Genomic DNA, 20,371 nt, shown 5'->3' with positions numbered 1-20,371 from the left:
AAAAAAAACCTGAAAGCCTGAAAAAACCTGAAAAAAACCCCTGAAAAAACCTGAAAAAATTAATAAAAAACCTGAAAAAAACCTGAAAAAACTTGAAAAAAAACCCTGAAAAACCTGAAAAAACTTGAGAAAAAACCCTGAAAAACCTGAAAAAAATTGAAAAAAAACCCCTGAAAAAACCTGAAAAAAACCCTGAAAAAACCTGAAAAAAACCCTGAAAAAACCTGAAAAAAACCCTGAAAAAACCTGAAAAAAACCCTGAAAAAAGCCTGAAAACCTGAAGATTAAAATGAAAAGAAACCTTAAACCTGAAAAAAACTAAAAAACTTGAAAACCTGAAAAAACTTGAAAAAAACTTGAAAAAAACCCTGAAAAACCTGAAAAAAATTGAAAAAAAACCCTGAAAAAAACTGAAAAAACCTGAAAAAAACCCTGAAAAAACCTGAAAACTAAAATGAAAAGAAACCTTAAACCTGAAAAAAAACAAAAAAACTTGAAAACCTGAAAAAACCTGAAAAAACTTGAAAAAAATCTGAAAAAACCCTGAAAACCTGAAAAAACCTGAAAAAACCTGAGAAAACCTGAAAACCTGAAGCTTAAAATGAAAAAAAAAACCTGAAAGCCTGAAAAAACCTGAAAAAAACCCCTGAAAAAACCTGAAAACCTGAAAAAACCTCACCTGTCAGATTACCTGCAGTCTCCTCCTCGTATCTCTGTCTCACCTGTCAGATTACCTGCAGCCTCCTCCTCGTATCTCTGTCTCACCTGTCAGATTACCTGCAGTCTCCTCCTCGTATCTCTGTCTCACCTGTCAGATTACCTGCAGCCTCCTCCTCGTATCTCTGTCTCACCTGTCAGATTACCTGCAGCCTCCTCCTCGTATCTCTGTCTCACCTGTCAGATTACCTGCAGCCTCCTCGTATCTCTGTCTCACCTGTCAGATTACCTGCAGCCTCCTCCTCGTATCTCTGTCTCACCTGTCAGATTACCTGCAGCCTCCTCCTCGTATCTCTGTCTCACCTGTCAGATTACCTGCAGCCTCCTCGTATCTCTGTCTCACCTGTCAGATTACCTGCAGCCTCCTCCTCGTATCTCTGTCTCACCTGTCAGATTACCTGCAGCCTCCTCGTATCTCTGTCTCACCTGTCAGATTACCTGCAGCATCCTCCTCGTATCTCTGTCTCACCTGTCAGATTACCTGCAGCCTCCTCCTCGTATCTCTGTCTCACCTGTCAGATTACCTGCAGTCTCCTCCTCGTATCTCTGTCTCACCTGTCAGATTACCTGCAGTCTCCTCCTCGTATCTCTGTCTCACCTGTCAGATTACCTGCAGCCTCCTCCTCGTATCTCTGTCTCACCTGTCAGATTACCTGCAGCCTCCTCGTATCTCTGTCTCACCTGTCAGATTACCTGCAGCCTCCTCCTCGTATCTCTGTCTCACCTGTCAGATTACCTGCAGCCTCCTCCTCGTATCTCTGTCTCACCTGTCAGATTACCTGCAGCCTCCTCCTCGTATCTCTGTCTCACCTGTCAGATTACCTGCAGCCTCCTCGTATCTCTGTCTCACCTGTCAGATTACCTGCAGCCCCCTCCTCGTATCTCTGTCTCACCTGTCAGATTACCTGCAGCCTCCTCGTATCTCTGTCTCACCTGTCAGATTACCTGCAGCCTCCTCCTCGTATCTCTGTCTCACCTGTCAGATTACCTGCAGCCTCCTCCTCGTATCTCTGTCTCACCTGTCAGATTACCTGCAGCCTCCTCCTCGTATCTCTGTCTCACCTGTCAGATTACCTGCAGCCTCCTCCTCGTATCTCTGTCTCACCTGTCAGATTACCTGCAGCCTCCTCGTATCTCTGTCTCACCTGTCAGATTACCTGCAGTCTCCTCCTCGTATCTCTGTCTCACCTGTCAGATTACCTGCAGTCTCCTCCTCGTATCTCTGTCTCACCTGTCAGATTACCTGCAGCCTCCTCCTCGTATCTCTGTCTCACCTGTCAGATTACCTGCAGCCTCCTCGTATCTCTGTCTCACCTGTCAGATTACCTGCAGCCCCCTCCTCGTATCTCTGTCTCACCTGTCAGATTACCTGCAGCCTCCTCCTCGTATCTCTGTCTCACCTGTCAGATTACCTGCAGTCTCCTCCTCGTATCTCTGTCTCACCTGTCAGATTACCTGCAGCCTCCTCCTCGTATCTCTGTCTCACCTGTCAGATTACCTGCAGCCTCCTCCTCGTATCTCTGTCTCACCTGTCAGATTACCTGCAGCCTCCTCCTCGTATCTCTGTCTCACCTGTCAGATTACCTGCAGCCTCCTCCTCGTATCTCTGTCTCACCTGTCAGATTACCTGCAGCCTCCTCCTCGTATCTCTGTCTCACCTGTCAGATTACCTGCAGCCTCCTCGTATCTCTGTCTCACCTGTCAGATTACCTGCAGCCTCCTCCTCGTATCTCTGTCTCACCTGTCTCACCTGTAGTCCAACCTGAAAAAAAACGGGAAAAAACCTGAAAAAAAACCTGAAAAAACCTGAAAAAACTTGAATAATAACTGAAAAAAACCCTGAAAAAAGCCTGAAAACCTGAAGATTAAAATGAAAAGAAACCTTAAACCTGAAAAAAACAAAAAAACTTGGAAAAAAACTGAAAAAACTTGAAAACCTGAAAAAACTTGAAAAAAGCTTGAAAACAACCCTGAAAAAACCTGAAAAAACCTGAAAACCTGAAAAAAACCTGAAAAAAACGGAAAAAAACCCCTGAAAAACCCTGAAAAAATAAAAAAAAAAACTGAAAAAAACCTTAAAACCTGAAAAAACTTGAAAAAAAACCCTGAAAAAACCTGAAAAAACCTGAAAAAACTTGAAAAAAAACCCTGAAAAACCTGAAAATTTTTTTAAAAAAACCCTGAAAAAACCTGAAAAAACCTGAAAAAACTTGAAAAAAACCCTGAAAAACCTGAAAAAACTTGAAAAAAAACTGAAAAAACCTGAAAAAAACCTGAAAAAACGGAAAAAAAACCCTGAAAAACCCTGACATTTTTTTAAAAAAACTTGAAAAAAACCTGAAAAAAAACCCCTGAAAAACCCTGAAAAAATTTAAAAAAAACCTGAAAAAAACCTTAAAACCTGAAAAAACCCTGAAAAAACTTGAAAAAAAACCCTGAAAAACCTGAAAAAATTTAAAAAAAAACCCTGAAAAAACCTGAAAAACCCTGAAAAAAGCCTGAAAACTAAAATGAAAAGAAACCTTAAACCTGAAAAAAAAACAAAAAAACTTGAAAGCCTGAAAAAACCTGAAAAAAACCTGAAAAAACTTGAAAAAAAACCCTGAAAAACCCTGAAAAAATAAAAAAAAAAACCTGAAAAAAACCTGAAAACCTGAAAAAAACCTGAAAAAACTTGAAAAAAAACCCTGAAAAACCTGAAAAAACTTGAAAGAAAAACCTGAAAAACCTGAAAAAAACCCTGAAAAAAGCCTGAAAACCTGAAGATTAAAATGAAAAGAAACCTTAAACCTGAAAAAAAACAAAAAAACCCCTGAAAAAACCTGAAAAAACTTGAAAAAAACTTGAAAAAAACCCTGAAAAACCTGAAAAAAATTGAAAAAAACTTGAAAAAAACCCTGAAAAACCTGAAAAAAATTGAAAAAAAACCCTGAAAAAAACTGAAAAAACCTGAAAAAAACCCTGAAAAAAGCCTGAAAACTAAAATGAAAAGAAACCTTAAACCTGAAAAAAAACAAAAAAACTTGAAAACCTGAAAAAACCTGAAAAAACTTGAAAAAAATCTGAAAAAACCTGAGGATTAAAATAAAAAAAACCCTGAAAACCTGAAAAAACCTGAAAAAACCTGAAAAAACCTGAGAAAACCTGAAAAAAAACCCTGAAAAAAGCCTGAAAACCTGAAGATTAAAATGAAAAGAAACCTTAAACCTGAAAAAAAACAAAAAAACCTGAAAACCTGAAGATTAAAATGAAAAAAAAAACCTGAAAACCTGAAAAAACTTGAAAAAAACCTGAAAACCTGAAGCTTAAAACGAAAAAAAAAACCTGAAAACCTGAAAAAAACCTGAAAAAACCTGAAAAAAACCCTGAAAAAAACCTGAAAACCTGAAGCTTAAAACGAAAAAAAAAACCTGAAAACCTGAAAAAAACCTGAAAAAACCTGAAAAAAACCCTGAAAAAAGCCTGAAAACCTGAAGATTAAAATGAAAAGAAACCTTAAACCTGAAAAAACTTGAAAAAAACTTGAAAAAAACCCTGAAAAACCTGAAAAAAACGGAAAAAAACCCTGAAAACCTGAAAAAAACCTGAAAAAACCTGAAAAAAACGGAAAAAAACCCTGAAAAAAGCCTGAAAACCTGAAGATTAAAATAAAAAAAAGCCTGAAAACCTGAAGATTAAAATAAAAAAAAGCCTGAAAACCTGAAGATTAAAATAAAAAAAGCCTGAAAACCTGAAAAAACCTGAAAAAACCTGAGAAAACCTGAGAAAACCTGAAAACCTGAAGCTTAAAATGAAAAAAAAAACCTTAAACCTGAAAAAACTTGAAAAAAACCCTGAAAAACCTGAAAAAATTTGAAAAAAAACCCTGAAAAAAACTGAAAAAACCTGAAAAAAAACCCTGAAAAAAACTGAAAAAACCTGAAAAAAAGCCTGAAAACTAAAATGAAAAGAAACCTTAAACCTGAAAAAAAAACAAAAAAACTTGAAAACCTGAAAAAACCTGAAAAAACTTGAAAAAAATCTGAAAAAACCCTGAAAACCTGAGGATTAAAATAAAAAAAACCCCCTGAAAACCTGAAAAAACCTGAAAACCTGAAGCTTAAAATGAAGAAAAAAAACCTGAAAGCCTGAAAAAACCTGAAAAAACTTGAAAAAAACCTGAAAAAACCTGAAAAAACTTGAAAAAAAACCCTGAAAAACCTGAAAAAACTTGAAAAAAAAAACCTGAAAAAACCTGAAAAAACCTGAAAAAAACCCTGAAAAAAGCCTGAAAACCTGAAGATTAAAATAAAAAAAACCCTGAAAACCTGAAGATTAAAATAAAAAAAACCCTGAAAAAACCTGAAAAAACCTGAAAAAAACCCTGAAAAAACCCTGAAAACCTGAAAAAACCTGAAAAAACTTGAAAAAAACTTGAAAAAAACCTGAAAAAAAACCCTGAAAAAAGCCTGAAAACCTGAAGATTAAAATAAAAAAAGCCTGAAAAAAGCCTGAAAACCTGAAAAAACTTGAAAAAAAAACCTGAAAAAACCTGAAAAAACCTGAAAAAAACCCTGAAAAAAGCCTGAAAACCTGAAGATTAAAATAAAAAAAACCCTGAAAACCTGAAGATTAAAATAAAAAAAACCCTGAAAAAACCTGAAAAAACCTGAAAAAAACCCTGAAAAAACCCTGAAAACCTGAAAAAACCTGAAAAAACTTGAAAAAAACTTGAAAAAAACCTGAAAAAAACCCTGAAAAAACCTGAAAACCTGAAAAAACCTGAAAAAACTTGAAAAAAACTTGAAAAAAACCTGAAAAAAAACCCTGAAAAAAGCCTGAAAACCTGAAGATTAAAATAAAAAAAGCCTGAAAAAAGCCTGAAAACCTGAAGATTAAAATAAAAAAACCCTGAAAACCTGAAGATTAAAATAAAAAAAAGCCTGAAAACCTGAAGATTAAAATAAAAAAACCCTGAAAACCTGAAGATTAAAATAAAAAAAAAACCCTGAAAACCTGAAAAAAACGGAAAAAAACCCTGAAAAAAACCTGAAAACCTGAAGATTAAAATGAAAAAAAAAACCTGAAAACCTGAAAAAAACGGAAAAAAACCCTGAAAAAACCCTGAAAAAACCCTGAAAAAACCCTGAAAACCTGAAGATTAAAATAAAAAAAGCCTGAAAACCTGAAGATTAAAATAAAAAAGCCTGAAAACCTGAATGTAGCAGTGCGTGTGCTACGGGGGTCACAGAGACAGCGGACACCGGGATGGTTGCAGGACTTTTATTGTGATAATACTTTCACACACACTTCAGAGGCCTCGTCAGCCGAGCTGCTCGTCCCCTCTGCTCTTCTTATGTCCTTCTCCCGTCTCCAGAGCCCACACCCTACTGAAATACACAGTGATTAGATTCACCTGTGTACCGTCAGCTGTTCCAGCCGCGTCACCTGTGTGCCACTCCCCCGCACTCCCTCTCTCCCCTGCAGACCCCGCCCCAATCCTGCACCCTGCCCCAATCCTGCACCCTGCCCCACTGAAAAAACCTGAAAACCTGAAGCTTAAAACGAAAAAAAAAACCTGAAAACCTGAAAAAAACGGAAAAAAACCCTGAAAAAAACCTGAAAAAACCTGAAAAAAACCTGAAAAAAACCTGAAAACCTGAAGCTTAAAACGAAAAAAAAAAAACCCTGAAAACCTGAAAAAAACGGAAAAAAAACCTGAAAAACCTGAAAAAAATTGAAAAAAACCCTGAAAAAAGCCTGAAAACTAAAATGAAAAGAAACCTTATACCTGAAAAAAAAAACAAAAAACTTGAAAACCTGAAAAAACCTGAAAAAACTTGAAAAAAACCTGAAAAAAACCCTGAAAAAACCTGAAAACCTGAGGATTAAAATAAAAAAAAACCCTGAAAACCTGAAAAAACCTGAAAAAACCTCACCTGTCAGATTACCTGCAGCCTCCCCCTCGTATCTTTCAGGTTTTTTCAGGTTTCCTCTAGTCCAGGTTTCCTTCCTTTTTTTCTTGACATTTCGCCTTTTTTCCTTTTTTTCGTGCGTGCGTTTTTTCATGCGTTTTTTCGTGCGTTTTTTCGTGCGTTTTTTTTGTGCGTTTTTTCGTGCGTTTTTTCGTGCGTTTTTTTGTGCGTTTTTTCGTGCGTTTTTTCGTGTGGGTGTGCGTGCGTCCATTTTGCGTGCGAGTGTGCGTTTTTTCGTGCGTTCGTTCTTTCGTGTGTTTTCGACATTTCGACTTTTTTTCCTTTTTTTCCTGCGTGCGTGTGTTTTTTCGTGCGTTCTTTCGTGCGTTTTTTCGTGCGTTTTTTCATGCGTTTTTTCGTGCGTTTTTCGTGCGTTTTTCGTGCGTTTTTTCATGCGTTTTTTCGTGCGTTTTTCGTGCGTTTTTCGTGCGTTTTTTCATGCGTTTTTTCGTGCGTTTTTCGTGCGTTTTTCGTGCGTTTTTTCATGCGTGCGAGCGTGCTTTTTTCCGTGCGTGCGTTTTTTCGTCCGGGCGTGCGTGCGTGCGTGCGTGCGTGCGTGCGTGCGTGCGTGCGTGCGTGCGTGCGTGCGTGCGTGCGTGCGTGCGTGCGGGCGTGCGTTTTTGCGTGTGTCCATTTTGCGTGCGAGTGTGCGTTTTTTCGTGCGTTCGTTCTTTCGTGCGTTTTTCGACATTTTGACTTTTTTCATCAAAATTTCAACTTTTTTCATCAAAATTTCAACTTTTTTCTAGATTTTCTTCTCAAAATTTCAACTTTTTCATCAAATTTTCATCTTTTTTCTCAAAATTTCAACTTTCTTCTCGACTTTTTTCTCAAAATTCCAAATTTTTTCAAAATTTCAACTTTTTCATCAAATTTCAACTTTTTCATTAAAATTTCAACTTTTTTCTCAAAATTTGAACTTTTTTCTCGACTTTTTTCTCAAAATTTCAATTTAGTACTGGACCTGTACCTGTAGTCCAGGAGTCACCTCGTATCTCTGTCTCACCTGTCAGATTACCTGCAGCCTCCTCCTCGTATCTCTGTCTCACCTGTCAGATTACCTGCAGCCTCCTCCTCGTATCTCTGTCTCACCTGTCAGATTACCTGCAGCCTCCTCCTCGTATCTTTCAGGTTTTTTCAGGTTTCCTCTAGTCCAGGTTTCCTTCCTTTTTTTCTTGACATTTCGCCTTTTTTCCTTTTTTTCGTGCGTGCGTTTTTTCATGCGTTTTTTCGTGCGTTTTTTCGTGCGTTTTTTTTGTGCGTTTTTTCGTGCGTTTTTTCGTGCGTTTTTTTGTGCGTTTTTTCGTGCGTTTTTTCGTGTGGGTGTGCGTGCGTCCATTTTGCGTGCGAGTGTGCGTTTTTTCGTGCGTTCGTTCTTTCGTGTGTTTTCGACATTTCGACTTTTTTTCCTTTTTTTCCTGCGTGCGTGTGTTTTTTCGTGCGTTCTTTCGTGCGTTTTTTCGTGCGTTTTTTCATGCGTTTTTTCGTGCGTTTTTCGTGCGTTTTTCGTGCGTTTTTTCATGCGTTTTTTCGTGCGTTTTTCGTGCGTTTTTCGTGCGTTTTTTCATGCGTTTTTTCGTGCGTTTTTCGTGCGTTTTTCGTGCGTTTTTTCATGCGTGCGAGCGTGCTTTTTTCCGTGCGTGCGTTTTTTCGTCCGGGCGTGCGTGCGTGCGTGCGTGCGTGCGTGCGTGCGTGCGTGCGTGCGTGCGTGCGTGCGTGCGTGCGTGCGTGCGTGCGTGCGGGCGTGCGTTTTTGCGTGTGTCCATTTTGCGTGCGAGTGTGCGTTTTTTCGTGCGTTCGTTCTTTCGTGCGTTTTTCGACATTTTGACTTTTTTCATCAAAATTTCAACTTTTTTCATCAAAATTTCAACTTTTTTCTAGATTTTCTTCTCAAAATTTCAACTTTTTCATCAAATTTTCATCTTTTTTCTCAAAATTTCAACTTTCTTCTCGACTTTTTTCTCAAAATTCCAAATTTTTTCAAAATTTCAACTTTTTCATCAAATTTCAACTTTTTCATTAAAATTTCAACTTTTTTCTCAAAATTTGAACTTTTTTCTCGACTTTTTTCTCAAAATTTCAATTTAGTACTGGACCTGTACCTGTAGTCCAGGAGTCACCTCGTATCTCTGTCTCACCTGTCAGATTACCTGCAGCCTCCTCCTCGTATCTCTGTCTCACCTGTCAGATTACCTGCAGCCTCCTCCTCGTATCTCTGTCTCACCTGTCAGATTACCTGCAGCCTCCTCCTCGTATCTTTCAGGTTTTTTCAGGTTTCCTCTAGTCCAGGTTTCCTTCCTTTTTTTCTTGACATTTCGCCTTTTTTCCTTTTTTTCGTGCGTGCGTTTTTTCATGCGTTTTTTCGTGCGTTTTTTCGTGCGTTTTTTTTGTGCGTTTTTTCGTGCGTTTTTTCGTGCGTTTTTTTGTGCGTTTTTTCGTGCGTTTTTTCGTGTGGGTGTGCGTGCGTCCATTTTGCGTGCGAGTGTGCGTTTTTTCGTGCGTTCGTTCTTTCGTGTGTTTTCGACATTTCGACTTTTTTTCCTTTTTTTCCTGCGTGCGTGTGTTTTTTCGTGCGTTCTTTCGTGCGTTTTTTCGTGCGTTTTTTCATGCGTTTTTTCGTGCGTTTTTCGTGCGTTTTTCGTGCGTTTTTTCATGCGTTTTTTCGTGCGTTTTTCGTGCGTTTTTCGTGCGTTTTTTCATGCGTTTTTTCGTGCGTTTTTCGTGCGTTTTTCGTGCGTTTTTTCATGCGTGCGAGCGTGCTTTTTTCCGTGCGTGCGTTTTTTCGTCCGGGCGTGCGTGCGTGCGTGCGTGCGTGCGTGCGTGCGTGCGTGCGTGCGTGCGTGCGTGCGTGCGGGCGTGCGTTTTTGCGTGTGTCCATTTTGCGTGCGAGTGTGCGTTTTTTCGTGCGTTCGTTCTTTCGTGCGTTTTTCGACATTTTGACTTTTTTCATCAAAATTTCAACTTTTTTCATCAAAATTTCAACTTTTTTCTAGATTTTCTTCTCAAAATTTCAACTTTTTCATCAAATTTTCATCTTTTTTCTCAAAATTTCAACTTTCTTCTCGACTTTTTTCTCAAAATTCCAAATTTTTTCAAAATTTCAACTTTTTCATCAAATTTCAACTTTTTCATTAAAATTTCAACTTTTTTCTCAAAATTTGAACTTTTTTCTCGACTTTTTTCTCAAAATTTCAATTTAGTACTGGACCTGTACCTGTAGTCCAGGAGTCACCTCGTATCTCTGTCTCACCTGTCAGATTACCTGCAGCCTCCTCCTCGTATCTCTGTCTCACCTGTCAGATTACCTGCAGCCTCCTCCTCGTATCTCTGTCTCACCTGTCAGATTACCTGCAGCCTCCTCCTCGTATCTTTCAGGTTTTTTCAGGTTTCCTCTAGTCCAGGTTTCCTTCCTTTTTTTCTTGACATTTCGCCTTTTTTCCTTTTTTTCGTGCGTGCGTTTTTTCATGCGTTTTTTCGTGCGTTTTTTCGTGCGTTTTTTTTGTGCGTTTTTTCGTGCGTTTTTTCGTGCGTTTTTTTGTGCGTTTTTTCGTGCGTTTTTTCGTGTGGGTGTGCGTGCGTCCATTTTGCGTGCGAGTGTGCGTTTTTTCGTGCGTTCGTTCTTTCGTGTGTTTTCGACATTTCGACTTTTTTTCCTTTTTTTCCTGCGTGCGTGTGTTTTTTCGTGCGTTCTTTCGTGCGTTTTTTCGTGCGTTTTTTCATGCGTTTTTTCGTGCGTTTTTCGTGCGTTTTTCGTGCGTTTTTTCATGCGTTTTTTCGTGCGTTTTTCGTGCGTTTTTCGTGCGTTTTTTCATGCGTTTTTTCGTGCGTTTTTCGTGCGTTTTTCGTGCGTTTTTTCATGCGTGCGAGCGTGCTTTTTTCATGCGTGCGTGCGTTTTTTCGTCCGGGCGTGCGTGCGTGCGTGCGTGCGTGCGTGCGTGCGTGCGTGCGTGCGTGCGTGCGTGCGTGCGTGCGTGCGTGCGGGCGTGCGTTTTTGCGTGTGTCCATTTTGCGTGCGAGTGTGCGTTTTTTCGTGCGTTCGTTCTTTCGTGCGTTTTTCGACATTTTGACTTTTTTCATCAAAATTTCAACTTTTTTCATCAAAATTTCAACTTTTTTCTAGATTTTCTTCTCAAAATTTCAACTTTTTCATCAAATTTTCATCTTTTTTCTCAAAATTTCAACTTTCTTCTCGACTTTTTTCTCAAAATTCCAAATTTTTTCAAAATTTCAACTTTTTCATCAAATTTCAACTTTTTCATTAAAATTTCAACTTTTTTCTCAAAATTTGAACTTTTTTCTCGACTTTTTTCTCAAAATTTCAATTTAGTACTGGACCTGTACCTGTAGTCCAGGAGTCACCTCGTATCTCTGTCTCACCTGTCAGATTACCTGCAGCCTCCTCCTCGTATCTCTGTCTCACCTGTCAGATTACCTGCAGCCTCCTCCTCGTATCTCTGTCTCACCTGTCAGATTACCTGCAGCCTCCTCCTCGTATCTTTCAGGTTTTTTCAGGTTTCCTCTAGTCCAGGTTTCCTTCCTTTTTTTCTTGACATTTCGCCTTTTTTCCTTTTTTTCGTGCGTGCGTTTTTTCATGCGTTTTTTCGTGCGTTTTTTCGTGCGTTTTTTTTGTGCGTTTTTTCGTGCGTTTTTTCGTGCGTTTTTTTGTGCGTTTTTTCGTGCGTTTTTTCGTGTGGGTGTGCGTGCGTCCATTTTGCGTGCGAGTGTGCGTTTTTTCGTGCGTTCGTTCTTTCGTGTGTTTTCGACATTTCGACTTTTTTTCCTTTTTTTCCTGCGTGCGTGTGTTTTTTCGTGCGTTCTTTCGTGCGTTTTTTCGTGCGTTTTTTCATGCGTTTTTTCGTGCGTTTTTCGTGCGTTTTTCGTGCGTTTTTTCATGCGTTTTTTCGTGCGTTTTTCGTGCGTTTTTCGTGCGTTTTTTCATGCGTTTTTTCGTGCGTTTTTCGTGCGTTTTTCGTGCGTTTTTTCATGCGTGCGAGCGTGCTTTTTTCCGTGCGTGCGTTTTTTCGTCCGGGCGTGCGTGCGTGCGTGCGTGCGTGCGTGCGTGCGTGCGTGCGTGCGTGCGTGCGTGCGTGCGTGCGTGCGTGCGTGCGTGCGTGCGTGCGTGCGTGCGGGCGTGCGTTTTTGCGTGTGTCCATTTTGCGTGCGAGTGTGCGTTTTTTCGTGCGTTCGTTCTTTCGTGCGTTTTTCGACATTTTGACTTTTTTCATCAAAATTTCAACTTTTTTCATCAAAATTTCAACTTTTTTCTAGATTTTCTTCTCAAAATTTCAACTTTTTCATCAAATTTTCATCTTTTTTCTCAAAATTTCAACTTTCTTCTCGACTTTTTTCTCAAAATTCCAAATTTTTTCAAAATTTCAACTTTTTCATCAAATTTCAACTTTTTCATTAAAATTTCAACTTTTTTCTCAAAATTTGAACTTTTTTCTCGACTTTTTTCTCAAAATTTCAATTTAGTACTGGACCTGTACCTGTAGTCCAGGAGTCACCTCGTATCTCTGTCTCACCTGTCAGATTACCTGCAGCCTCCTCCTCGTATCTCTGTCTCACCTGTCAGATTACCTGCAGCCTCCTCCTCGTATCTCTGTCTCACCTGTCAGATTACCTGCAGCCTCCTCCTCGTATCTTTCAGGTTTTTTCAGGTTTCCTCTAGTCCAGGTTTCCTTCCTTTTTTTCTTGACATTTCGCCTTTTTTCCTTTTTTTCGTGCGTGCGTTTTTTCATGCGTTTTTTCGTGCGTTTTTTCGTGCGTTTTTTTTGTGCGTTTTTTCGTGCGTTTTTTCGTGCGTTTTTTTGTGCGTTTTTTCGTGCGTTTTTTCGTGTGGGTGTGCGTGCGTCCATTTTGCGTGCGAGTGTGCGTTTTTTCGTGCGTTCGTTCTTTCGTGTGTTTTCGACATTTCGACTTTTTTTCCTTTTTTTCCTGCGTGCGTGTGTTTTTTCGTGCGTTCTTTCGTGCGTTTTTTCGTGCGTTTTTTCATGCGTTTTTTCGTGCGTTTTTCGTGCGTTTTTCGTGCGTTTTTTCATGCGTTTTTTCGTGCGTTTTTCGTGCGTTTTTCGTGCGTTTTTTCATGCGTTTTTTCGTGCGTTTTTCGTGCGTTTTTCGTGCGTTTTTTCATGCGTGCGAGCGTGCTTTTTTCCGTGCGTGCGTTTTTTCGTCCGGGCGTGCGTGCGTGCGTGCGTGCGTGCGTGCGTGCGTGCGTGCGTGCGTGCGTGCGTGCGTGCGTGCGTGCGTGCGGGCGTGCGTTTTTGCGTGTGTCCATTTTGCGTGCGAGTGTGCGTTTTTTCGTGCGTTCGTTCTTTCGTGCGTTTTTCGACATTTTGACTTTTTTCATCAAAATTTCAACTTTTTTCATCAAAATTTCAACTTTTTTCTAGATTTTCTTCTCAAAATTTCAACTTTTTCATCAAATTTTCATCTTTTTTCTCAAAATTTCAACTTTCTTCTCGACTTTTTTCTCAAAATTCCAAATTTTTTCAAAATTTCAACTTTTTCATCAAATTTCAACTTTTTCATTAAAATTTCAACTTTTTTCTCAAAATTTGAACTTTTTTCTCGACTTTTTTCTCAAAATTTCAATTTAGTACTGGACCTGTACCTGTAGTCCAGGAGTCACCTCGTATCTCTGTCTCACCTGTCAGATTACCTGCAGCCTCCTCCTCGTATCTCTGTCTCACCTGTCAGATTACCTGCAGCCTCCTCCTCGTATCTCTGTCTCACCTGTCAGATTACCTGCAGCCTCCTCCTCGTATCTCTGTCTCACCTGTCAGATTACCTGCAGTCTCCTCCTCGTATCTCTGTCTCACCTGTCAGATTACCTGCAGCCTCCTCGTATCTCTGTCTCACCTGTCAGATTACCTGCAGCCTCCTCCTCGTATCTCTGTCTCACCTGTCAGATTACCTGCAGCCTCCTCCTCGTATCTCTGTCTCACCTGTCAGATTACCTGCAGCCTCCTCCTCGTATCTCTGTCTCACCTGTCAGATTACCTGCAGCCTCCTCCTCGTATCTCTGTCTCACCTGTCAGATTACCTGCAGCCTCCTCCTCGTATCTCTGTCTCACCTGTCAGATTACCTGCAGCCTCCTCCTCGTATCTCTGTCTCACCTGTCAGATTACCTGCAGCCTCCTCCTCGTATCTCTGTCTCACCTGTCAGATTACCTGCAGCCTCCTCCTCGTATCTCTGTCTCACCTGTCAGATTACCTGCATCCTCCTCCTCGTATCTCTGTCTCACCTGTCAGATTACCTGCAGCCTCCTCGTATCTCTGTCTCACCTGTCAGATTACCTGCAGCCTCCTCCTCGTATCTCTGTCTCACCTGTCAGATTACCTGCAGTCTCCTCCTCGTATCTCTGTCTCACCTGTCAGATTACCTGCAGCCTCCTCGTATCTCTGTCTCACCTGTCAGATTACCTGCAGCCTCCTCCTCGTATCTCTGTCTCACCTGTCAGATTACCTGCAGCCTCCTCCTCGTATCTCTGTCTCACCTGTCAGATTACCTGCAGCCTCCTCCTCGTATCTCTGTCTCACCTGTCAGATTACCTGCAGCCTCCTCCTCGTATCTCTGTCTCACCTGTCAGATTACCTGCAGCCTCCTCGTATCTCTGTCTCACCTGTCAGATTACCTGCAGCCTCCTCGTATCTCTGTCTCACCTGTCAGATTACCTGCAGCCTCCTCGTATCTCTGTCTCACCTGTCAGATTACCTGCAGCCTCCTCCTCGTATCTCTGTCTCACCTGTCAGATTACCTGCAGCCTCCTCGTATCTCTGTCTCACCTGTCAGATTACCTGCAGCCTCCTCCTCGTATCTCTGTCTCACCTGTCAGATTACCTGCAGCCTCCTCCTCGTATCTCTGTCTCACCTGTCAGATTACCTGCAGTCTCCTCCTCGTATCTCTGACTCACCTGTCAGATTACCTGCAGCCTCCTCCTCGTATCTCTGTCTCACCTGTCAGATTACCTGCAGTCTCCTCCTCGTATCTCTGTCTCACCTGTCAGATTACCTGCAGCCTCCTCCTCGTATCTCTGTCTCACCTGTCAGATTACCTGCAGCCTCCTCCTCGTATCTCTGTCTCACCTGTCAGATTACCTGCAGCCTCCTCCTCGTATCTCTGTCTCACCTGTCAGATTACCTGCAGCCTCCTCCTCGTATCTCTGTCTCACCTGTCAGATTACCTGCAGCCTCCTCCTCGTATCTCTGTCTCACCTGTCAGATTACCTGCAGCCTCCTCCTCGTATCTCTGTCTCACCTGTCAGATTACCTGCAGCCTCCTCCTCGTATCTCTGTCTCACCTGTCAGATTACCTGCAGTCTCCTCCTCGTATCTCTGTCTCACCTGTCAGATTACCTGCAGCCTCCTCCTCGTATCTCTGTCTCACCTGTCAGATTACCTGCAGCCTCCTCGTATCTCTGTCTCACCTGTCAGATTACCTGCAGCCTCCTCCTCGTATCTCTGTCTCACCTGTCAGATTACCTGCAGCCTCCTCCTCGTATCTCTGTCTCACCTGTCAGATTACCTGCAGCCTCCTCGTATCTCTGTCTCACCTGTCAGATTACCTGCAGCCTCCTCCTCGTATCTCTGTCTCACCTGTCAGATTACCTGCAGCCTCCTCCTCGTATCTCTGTCTCACCTGTCAGATTACCTGCAGCCTCCTCCTCGTATCTCTGTCTCACCTGTCAGATTACCTGCAGCCTCCTCCTCGTATCTCTGTCTCACCTGTCAGATTACCTGCAGCCTCCTCCTCGTATCTCTGTCTCACCTGTCGGTTTACCTCCCCCTCGTATCTCTGCAGGTTCGTGAGAAGATGGAGCGCCAGGGCGTCCAGGTGAAGAAGCTGGAGGCGAATCACGCTCACCTGATCGACAGAAAGAACTTTAAAGTTCTCATTTTCCAGGTAAGATCATTGAGGCTTGTCCAGGCTCGTCCAGGAGTCACCTGGGGACTCGTCCACCTGGGGACTCGTCCACCTGGGGACTCGTCCACCTGGTAGTGGACATATAAGTTACTGCATTAAAATGCATTTATTTGCCCTCTAGTGGACACATAAATTACTGCATCTAAATGCATTTATAGTCCTCTAGTGGACATAAAAGTTACTGCATTAAAATTACTTATTTGCCCTGTAGTGGACATATAAATTACTGGACACATAAATCCACTAGAGGGCAAGTAAATGCATTTAAAGGCTGGATCGGTACATTCACATCGCCAGTGTAAATTTTGTTATTCAGTGTTATCCATTTCGACATAAATGAGTCCAGAATATCTATAAATTCTGTCCATTGTCTGTTTACCTTCGATTATATAAGTCAACGTCTCCAGTCCAAGACTCATCAGCTCCTTCTTCCATAATCCCAGTGATGGAGGTTAAACATTTTTCCAGGGTAGTGCAATCATTCTTCTTCCATGGAGAAGTCCAAAATCTGTCATTTTTATTGCTTTGTTGTGTTGATCGTGTCTTTGGGGTTTATTTTATTTCAAGTTTGCAGATCTTTGGCATCAAAGGAATGTTACTTGATGATCAATGATAAGCATTTGACGAGCTTTTCCCAGAATATCAGAATCTTAGGACATTCCCATTAGCAGTGCATCAAAATTCCCTTTTCAGTCAGGCATTTAACACAGAATCTCCAAAGGTTACGTAAAGGGTTCAGGATTCCTCTAGATCAGGGATTCCCAAAGTGGGGTGCGTGCACCCCCAGGGGTGCGCAAGCTGCCTCTAGGGGGTGCGCGAGATGAAAAATGTGATGGCGGTCTTAGGATTATTCCGTAATAATTGGACCTAAACAGTGAAGCTGCAACTCACATAATCTGAACAGTTCAAATTCCAGCTCATGAACTGCAGAATGAACAAGTTCACGTTCGAGTTCTTTATGTGTAAATATGTTGCGTTCAGTTCAACGTTCTCACAGAAATGAACGTGTTCAATGAACGCATTCATTTGAACGCGTTCATGTACAACACTGGGAATAGAATTACAATTACTGGCGTTCAAATTTTATTTCCATAACCTGTGTTATGATGACGGGTTGTGTTAGTTCCACGGTCATTTAAACTTGCTGCAATTTATGTTCAATGTTCAAAATATTCTAACATTTTCCTCAACTTATCTGCTTTCTGCCACTGAGTCTGAGCATGTCATCCATCCTCTTCGCTCTTAAAAGTGGAAGCCTGCGCATAACTTTGTTTCATTATATTGGAACTGTGTTACAGTGTTTCAGTTTAATTTAAATGCGAGAGCGCATTGTTGTGATTGTGATTATTATGTTGTGTTCTGGTCATTTTAGCATGAATAAACATGGCGACTCTAATATGGCTATAATAAAGCTTGTTGCGTTTTTTTAAGGGGTGGGGGATCGGGGGTGCGTCAACCGAGTTGAGACATAGAAGGGGGTGGGCGGCTAAAAAAGTTTGGGAACCGCTGCTCTAGATAACCTGAGAGGCTACCGATGGTTTCTGTTTCTGCTGCAGGATAAGGGTTAGGTAAAGTAAAGGTTAAGTAAAGGTTAAGTAAGGGTTAGTAAAGGTTAAGTAAGGGTTAGTAAAGGTTAAGTAAAGGTAAAGTAAAGGTTAAGTAAAGGTTAAGTAAAGGTTAAGTAAAGGTTAAGTAAGGGTTAAGTAAGGGTTAAGTAAAGGTTAAGTAAAGGTTAGTAAAGGTTAAGTAAGGGTTAGTAAAGGTTAAGTAAGGGTTAGTAAAGGGTTAGTAAGGGTTAGTAAAGGTTAAGTAAAGGTTAAGTAAAGGTTAAGTAAAGGTTAAGTAAAGGTTAGTAAAGGTTAGTAAAGGTTAAGTAAGGGTTAGTAAAGGTTAAGTAAAGGTTAAGTAAAGGTTAAGTAAAGGTTAAGTAAAGGTTATGTAAAGGTTAAGTAAAGGTTAAGTAAAGGTTAGTAAAGGTTAAGTAAAGGTTAAGTAAGGGTTAGTAAAGGTTAAGTAAGGGTTAGTAAAGGTTAAGTAAAGGTTAAGTAAAGGTTAAGTAAGGGTTAGTAAAGGTTAAGTAAAGGTTAGTAAAGGTTAAGTAAAGGTTAAGTAAAGGTTAAGTAAGGGTTAGTAAAGGTTAAGTAAAGGTTAAGTAAAGGTTAGTAAAGGTTAAGTAAGGGTTAGTAAAGGTTAAGTAAAGGTTAAGTAAAGGTTAAGTAAAGGTTAAGTAAAGGTTATGTAAAGGTTAAGTAAAGGTTAAGTAAAGGTTAGTAAAGGTTAAGTAAAGGTTAAGTAAGGGTTAGTAAAGGTTAAGTAAGGGTTAGTAAAGGTTAAGTAAAGGTTAAGTAAAGGTTAAGTAAGGGTTAGTAAAGGTTAAGTAAAGGTTAAGTAAGGGTTAGTAAAGGTTAAGTAAAGGTTAGTAAAGGTTAAGTAAAGGTTAAGTAAGGGTTAAGTAAAGGTTAGTAAAGGTTAAGTAAGGGTTAAGTAAAGGTTAAGTAAAGGTTAGTAAAGGTTAAGTAAGGGTTAGTAAAGGTTAAGTAAAGGTTAAGTAAAGGTTAAGTAAAGGTTAAGTAAGGGTTAGTAAAGGTTAAGTAAAGGTTAAGTAAGGGTTAGTAAAGGTTAAGTAAAGGTTAGTAAAGGTTAAGTAAAGGTTAAGTAAAGGTTAAGTAAGGGTTAGTAAAGGTTAAGTAAGGGTTAGTAAAGGTTAAGTAAAGGTTAGTAAAGGTTAAGTAAAGGTTAGTAAAGGTTAAGTAAAGGTTAGTAAAGGTTAAGTAAGGGTTAGTAAAGGTTAAGTAAAGGTTAAGTAAAGGTTAAGTAAAGGTTAAGTAAAGGTTAAGTAAAGGTTAGTAAAGGTTAAGTAAAGGTTAAGTAAGGGTTAGTAAGGGTTAAGTAAAGGTTAAGTAAAGGTTAGTAAAGGTTAAGTAAGGGTTAGTAAAGGTTAAGTAAGGGTTAAGTAAGGGTTAAGTAAGGGTTAGTAAAGGTTAAGTAAAGGTTAAGTAAAGGTTAAGTAAAGGTTAGTAAAGGTTAAGTAAAGGTTAGTAAAGGTTAAGTAAAGGTTAAGTAAGGGTTAGTAAAGGTTAAGTAAGGGTTAGTAAAGGTTAAGTAAAGGTTAGTAAAGGTTAAGTAAGGGTTAGTAAAGGTTAAGTAAGGGTTAGTAAAGGTTAAGTAAGGGTTAGTAAAGGTTAAGTAAGGGTTAGTAAAGGTTAAGTAAGGGTTAGTAAAGGTTAAGTAAGGGTTAGTAAAGGTTAAGTAAAGGTTAAGTAAGGGTTAGGTAAGGGTTAAGTAAGGGTTAGTAAAGGTTAAGTAAGGGTTAGTAAAGGTTAAGTAAGGGTTAAGTAAGGGTTAGTAAGGGTTAAGTAAAGGTTAGTAAAGGTTAAGTAAAGGTTAAGTAAAGGTTAAGTAAGGGTTAAGTAAGGGTTAGTAAAGGTTAAGTAAAGGTTAAGTAAAGGTTAAGTAAAGGTTAAGTAAAGGTTAAGTAAAGGTTAAGTAAAGGTTAAGTAAAGGTTAAGTAAGGGTTAGTAAAGGTTAAGTAAAGGTTAAGTAAAGGTTAAGTAAAGGTTAAGTAAGGGTTAGTAAAGGTTAAGTAAAGGTTAGTAAAGGTTAAGTAAAGGTTAGTAAAGGTTAAGTAAAGGTTAAGTAAAGGTTAAGTAAAGGTTAAGTAAGGGTTAAGTAAGGGTTAGTAAAGGTTAAGTAAGGGTTAGTAAAGGTTAAGTCAAGGTTAAGTAAAGGTTAAGTAAAGGTTAAGTAAGGGTTAGTAAAGGTTAAGTAAAGGTTAAGTAAAGGTTAAGTAAGGGTTAAGTAAAGGTTAAGTAAGGGTTAGTAAAGGTTAAGTAAGGGTTAGTAAAGGTTAAGTAAAGGTTAAGTAAAGGTTAAGTAAGGGTTAAGTAAAGGTTAAGTAAAGGTTAAGTAAAGGTTAAGTAAGGGTTAGTAAAGGTTAAGTAAAGGTTAAGTAAGGGTTAGTAAAGGTTAAGTAAGGGTTAGTAAAGGTTAAGTAAGGGTTAGTAAAGGTTAAGTAAGGGATAGTAAAGGTTAAGTAAAGGTTAAGTAAAGGTTAAGTAAGGGTTAAGTAAAGGTTAGTAAAGGTTAAGTAAGGGTTAGTAAAGGTTAAGTAAGGGTTAGTAAAGGTTAAGTAAGGGTTAGTAAAGGTTAAGTAAAGGTTAAGTAAAGGTTAAGTAAGGGTTAAGTAAGGGTTAGTAAAGGTTAAGTAAGGGTTAGTAAAGGTTAAGTAAGGGTTAGTAAAGGTTAAGTAAAGGTTAAGTAAAGGTTAAGTAAGGGTTAAGTAAGGGTTAGTAAAGGTTAAGTAAGGGTTAGTAAAGGTTAAGTAAGGGTTAGTAAAGGTTAAGTAAAGGTTAAGTAAGGGTTAGTAAAGGTTAAGTAAGGGTTAGTAAAGGTTAAGTAAAGGGTTAGTAAAGGGTTCAGGGTTCCTCTATTACCTGAGGTCCCACTGATAGTCTTCTGTCTCCTGCTGCAGGCTAAGGGTTAGGTTAAGTAAAGGTTAATTCAGGGGTGTCAAACTCATTTCACATCGGGGGCCACATACGGCCTCGGTAGATGTCAAGTGGGCCGACCATTAAAATGACACCATACATGCTATATATGTATGGAAGTCGCACTCAAAATATCACGTCTTTCCTTTGTTTTGGTGTAAAAAAGCGCAAGAACATTTGGAAAATGTTGAAATTTAATTAACATTCCTTTTACAAAACATTTCATGGAACACCTCACAATTCCTTAGACAAATGTGCAATTTACTTTTATCTTTACTTTTATTT

The 20,371-nt window shown here is 39.7% G+C and overlaps 1 protein-coding gene across 1 annotated transcript in view; it reads left to right on the top strand.

Annotated features, from left to right (window-relative positions):
- Positions 1-20,371, top strand: part of cavin2b (caveolae associated protein 2b) — a 55,599-nt gene that overhangs the window by 28,352 nt on the left and 6,876 nt on the right. Inside the window, exon 3 of the mRNA XM_061716226.1 lies at positions 15,477-15,578. Coding sequence (XP_061572210.1) covers positions 15,477-15,578 — 102 coding nt within the window. The remainder of the gene's footprint in view (positions 1-15,476; positions 15,579-20,371) is intronic.

The sequence above is a fragment of the Cololabis saira genome, chromosome 24 (genome assembly GCF_033807715.1).
Source record: "Cololabis saira isolate AMF1-May2022 chromosome 24, fColSai1.1, whole genome shotgun sequence".
NCBI classification, from domain to species: domain Eukaryota; kingdom Metazoa; phylum Chordata; class Actinopteri; order Beloniformes; family Belonidae; genus Cololabis; species Cololabis saira.
This window is presented reverse-complemented; position numbering and strand designations above follow the sequence as displayed.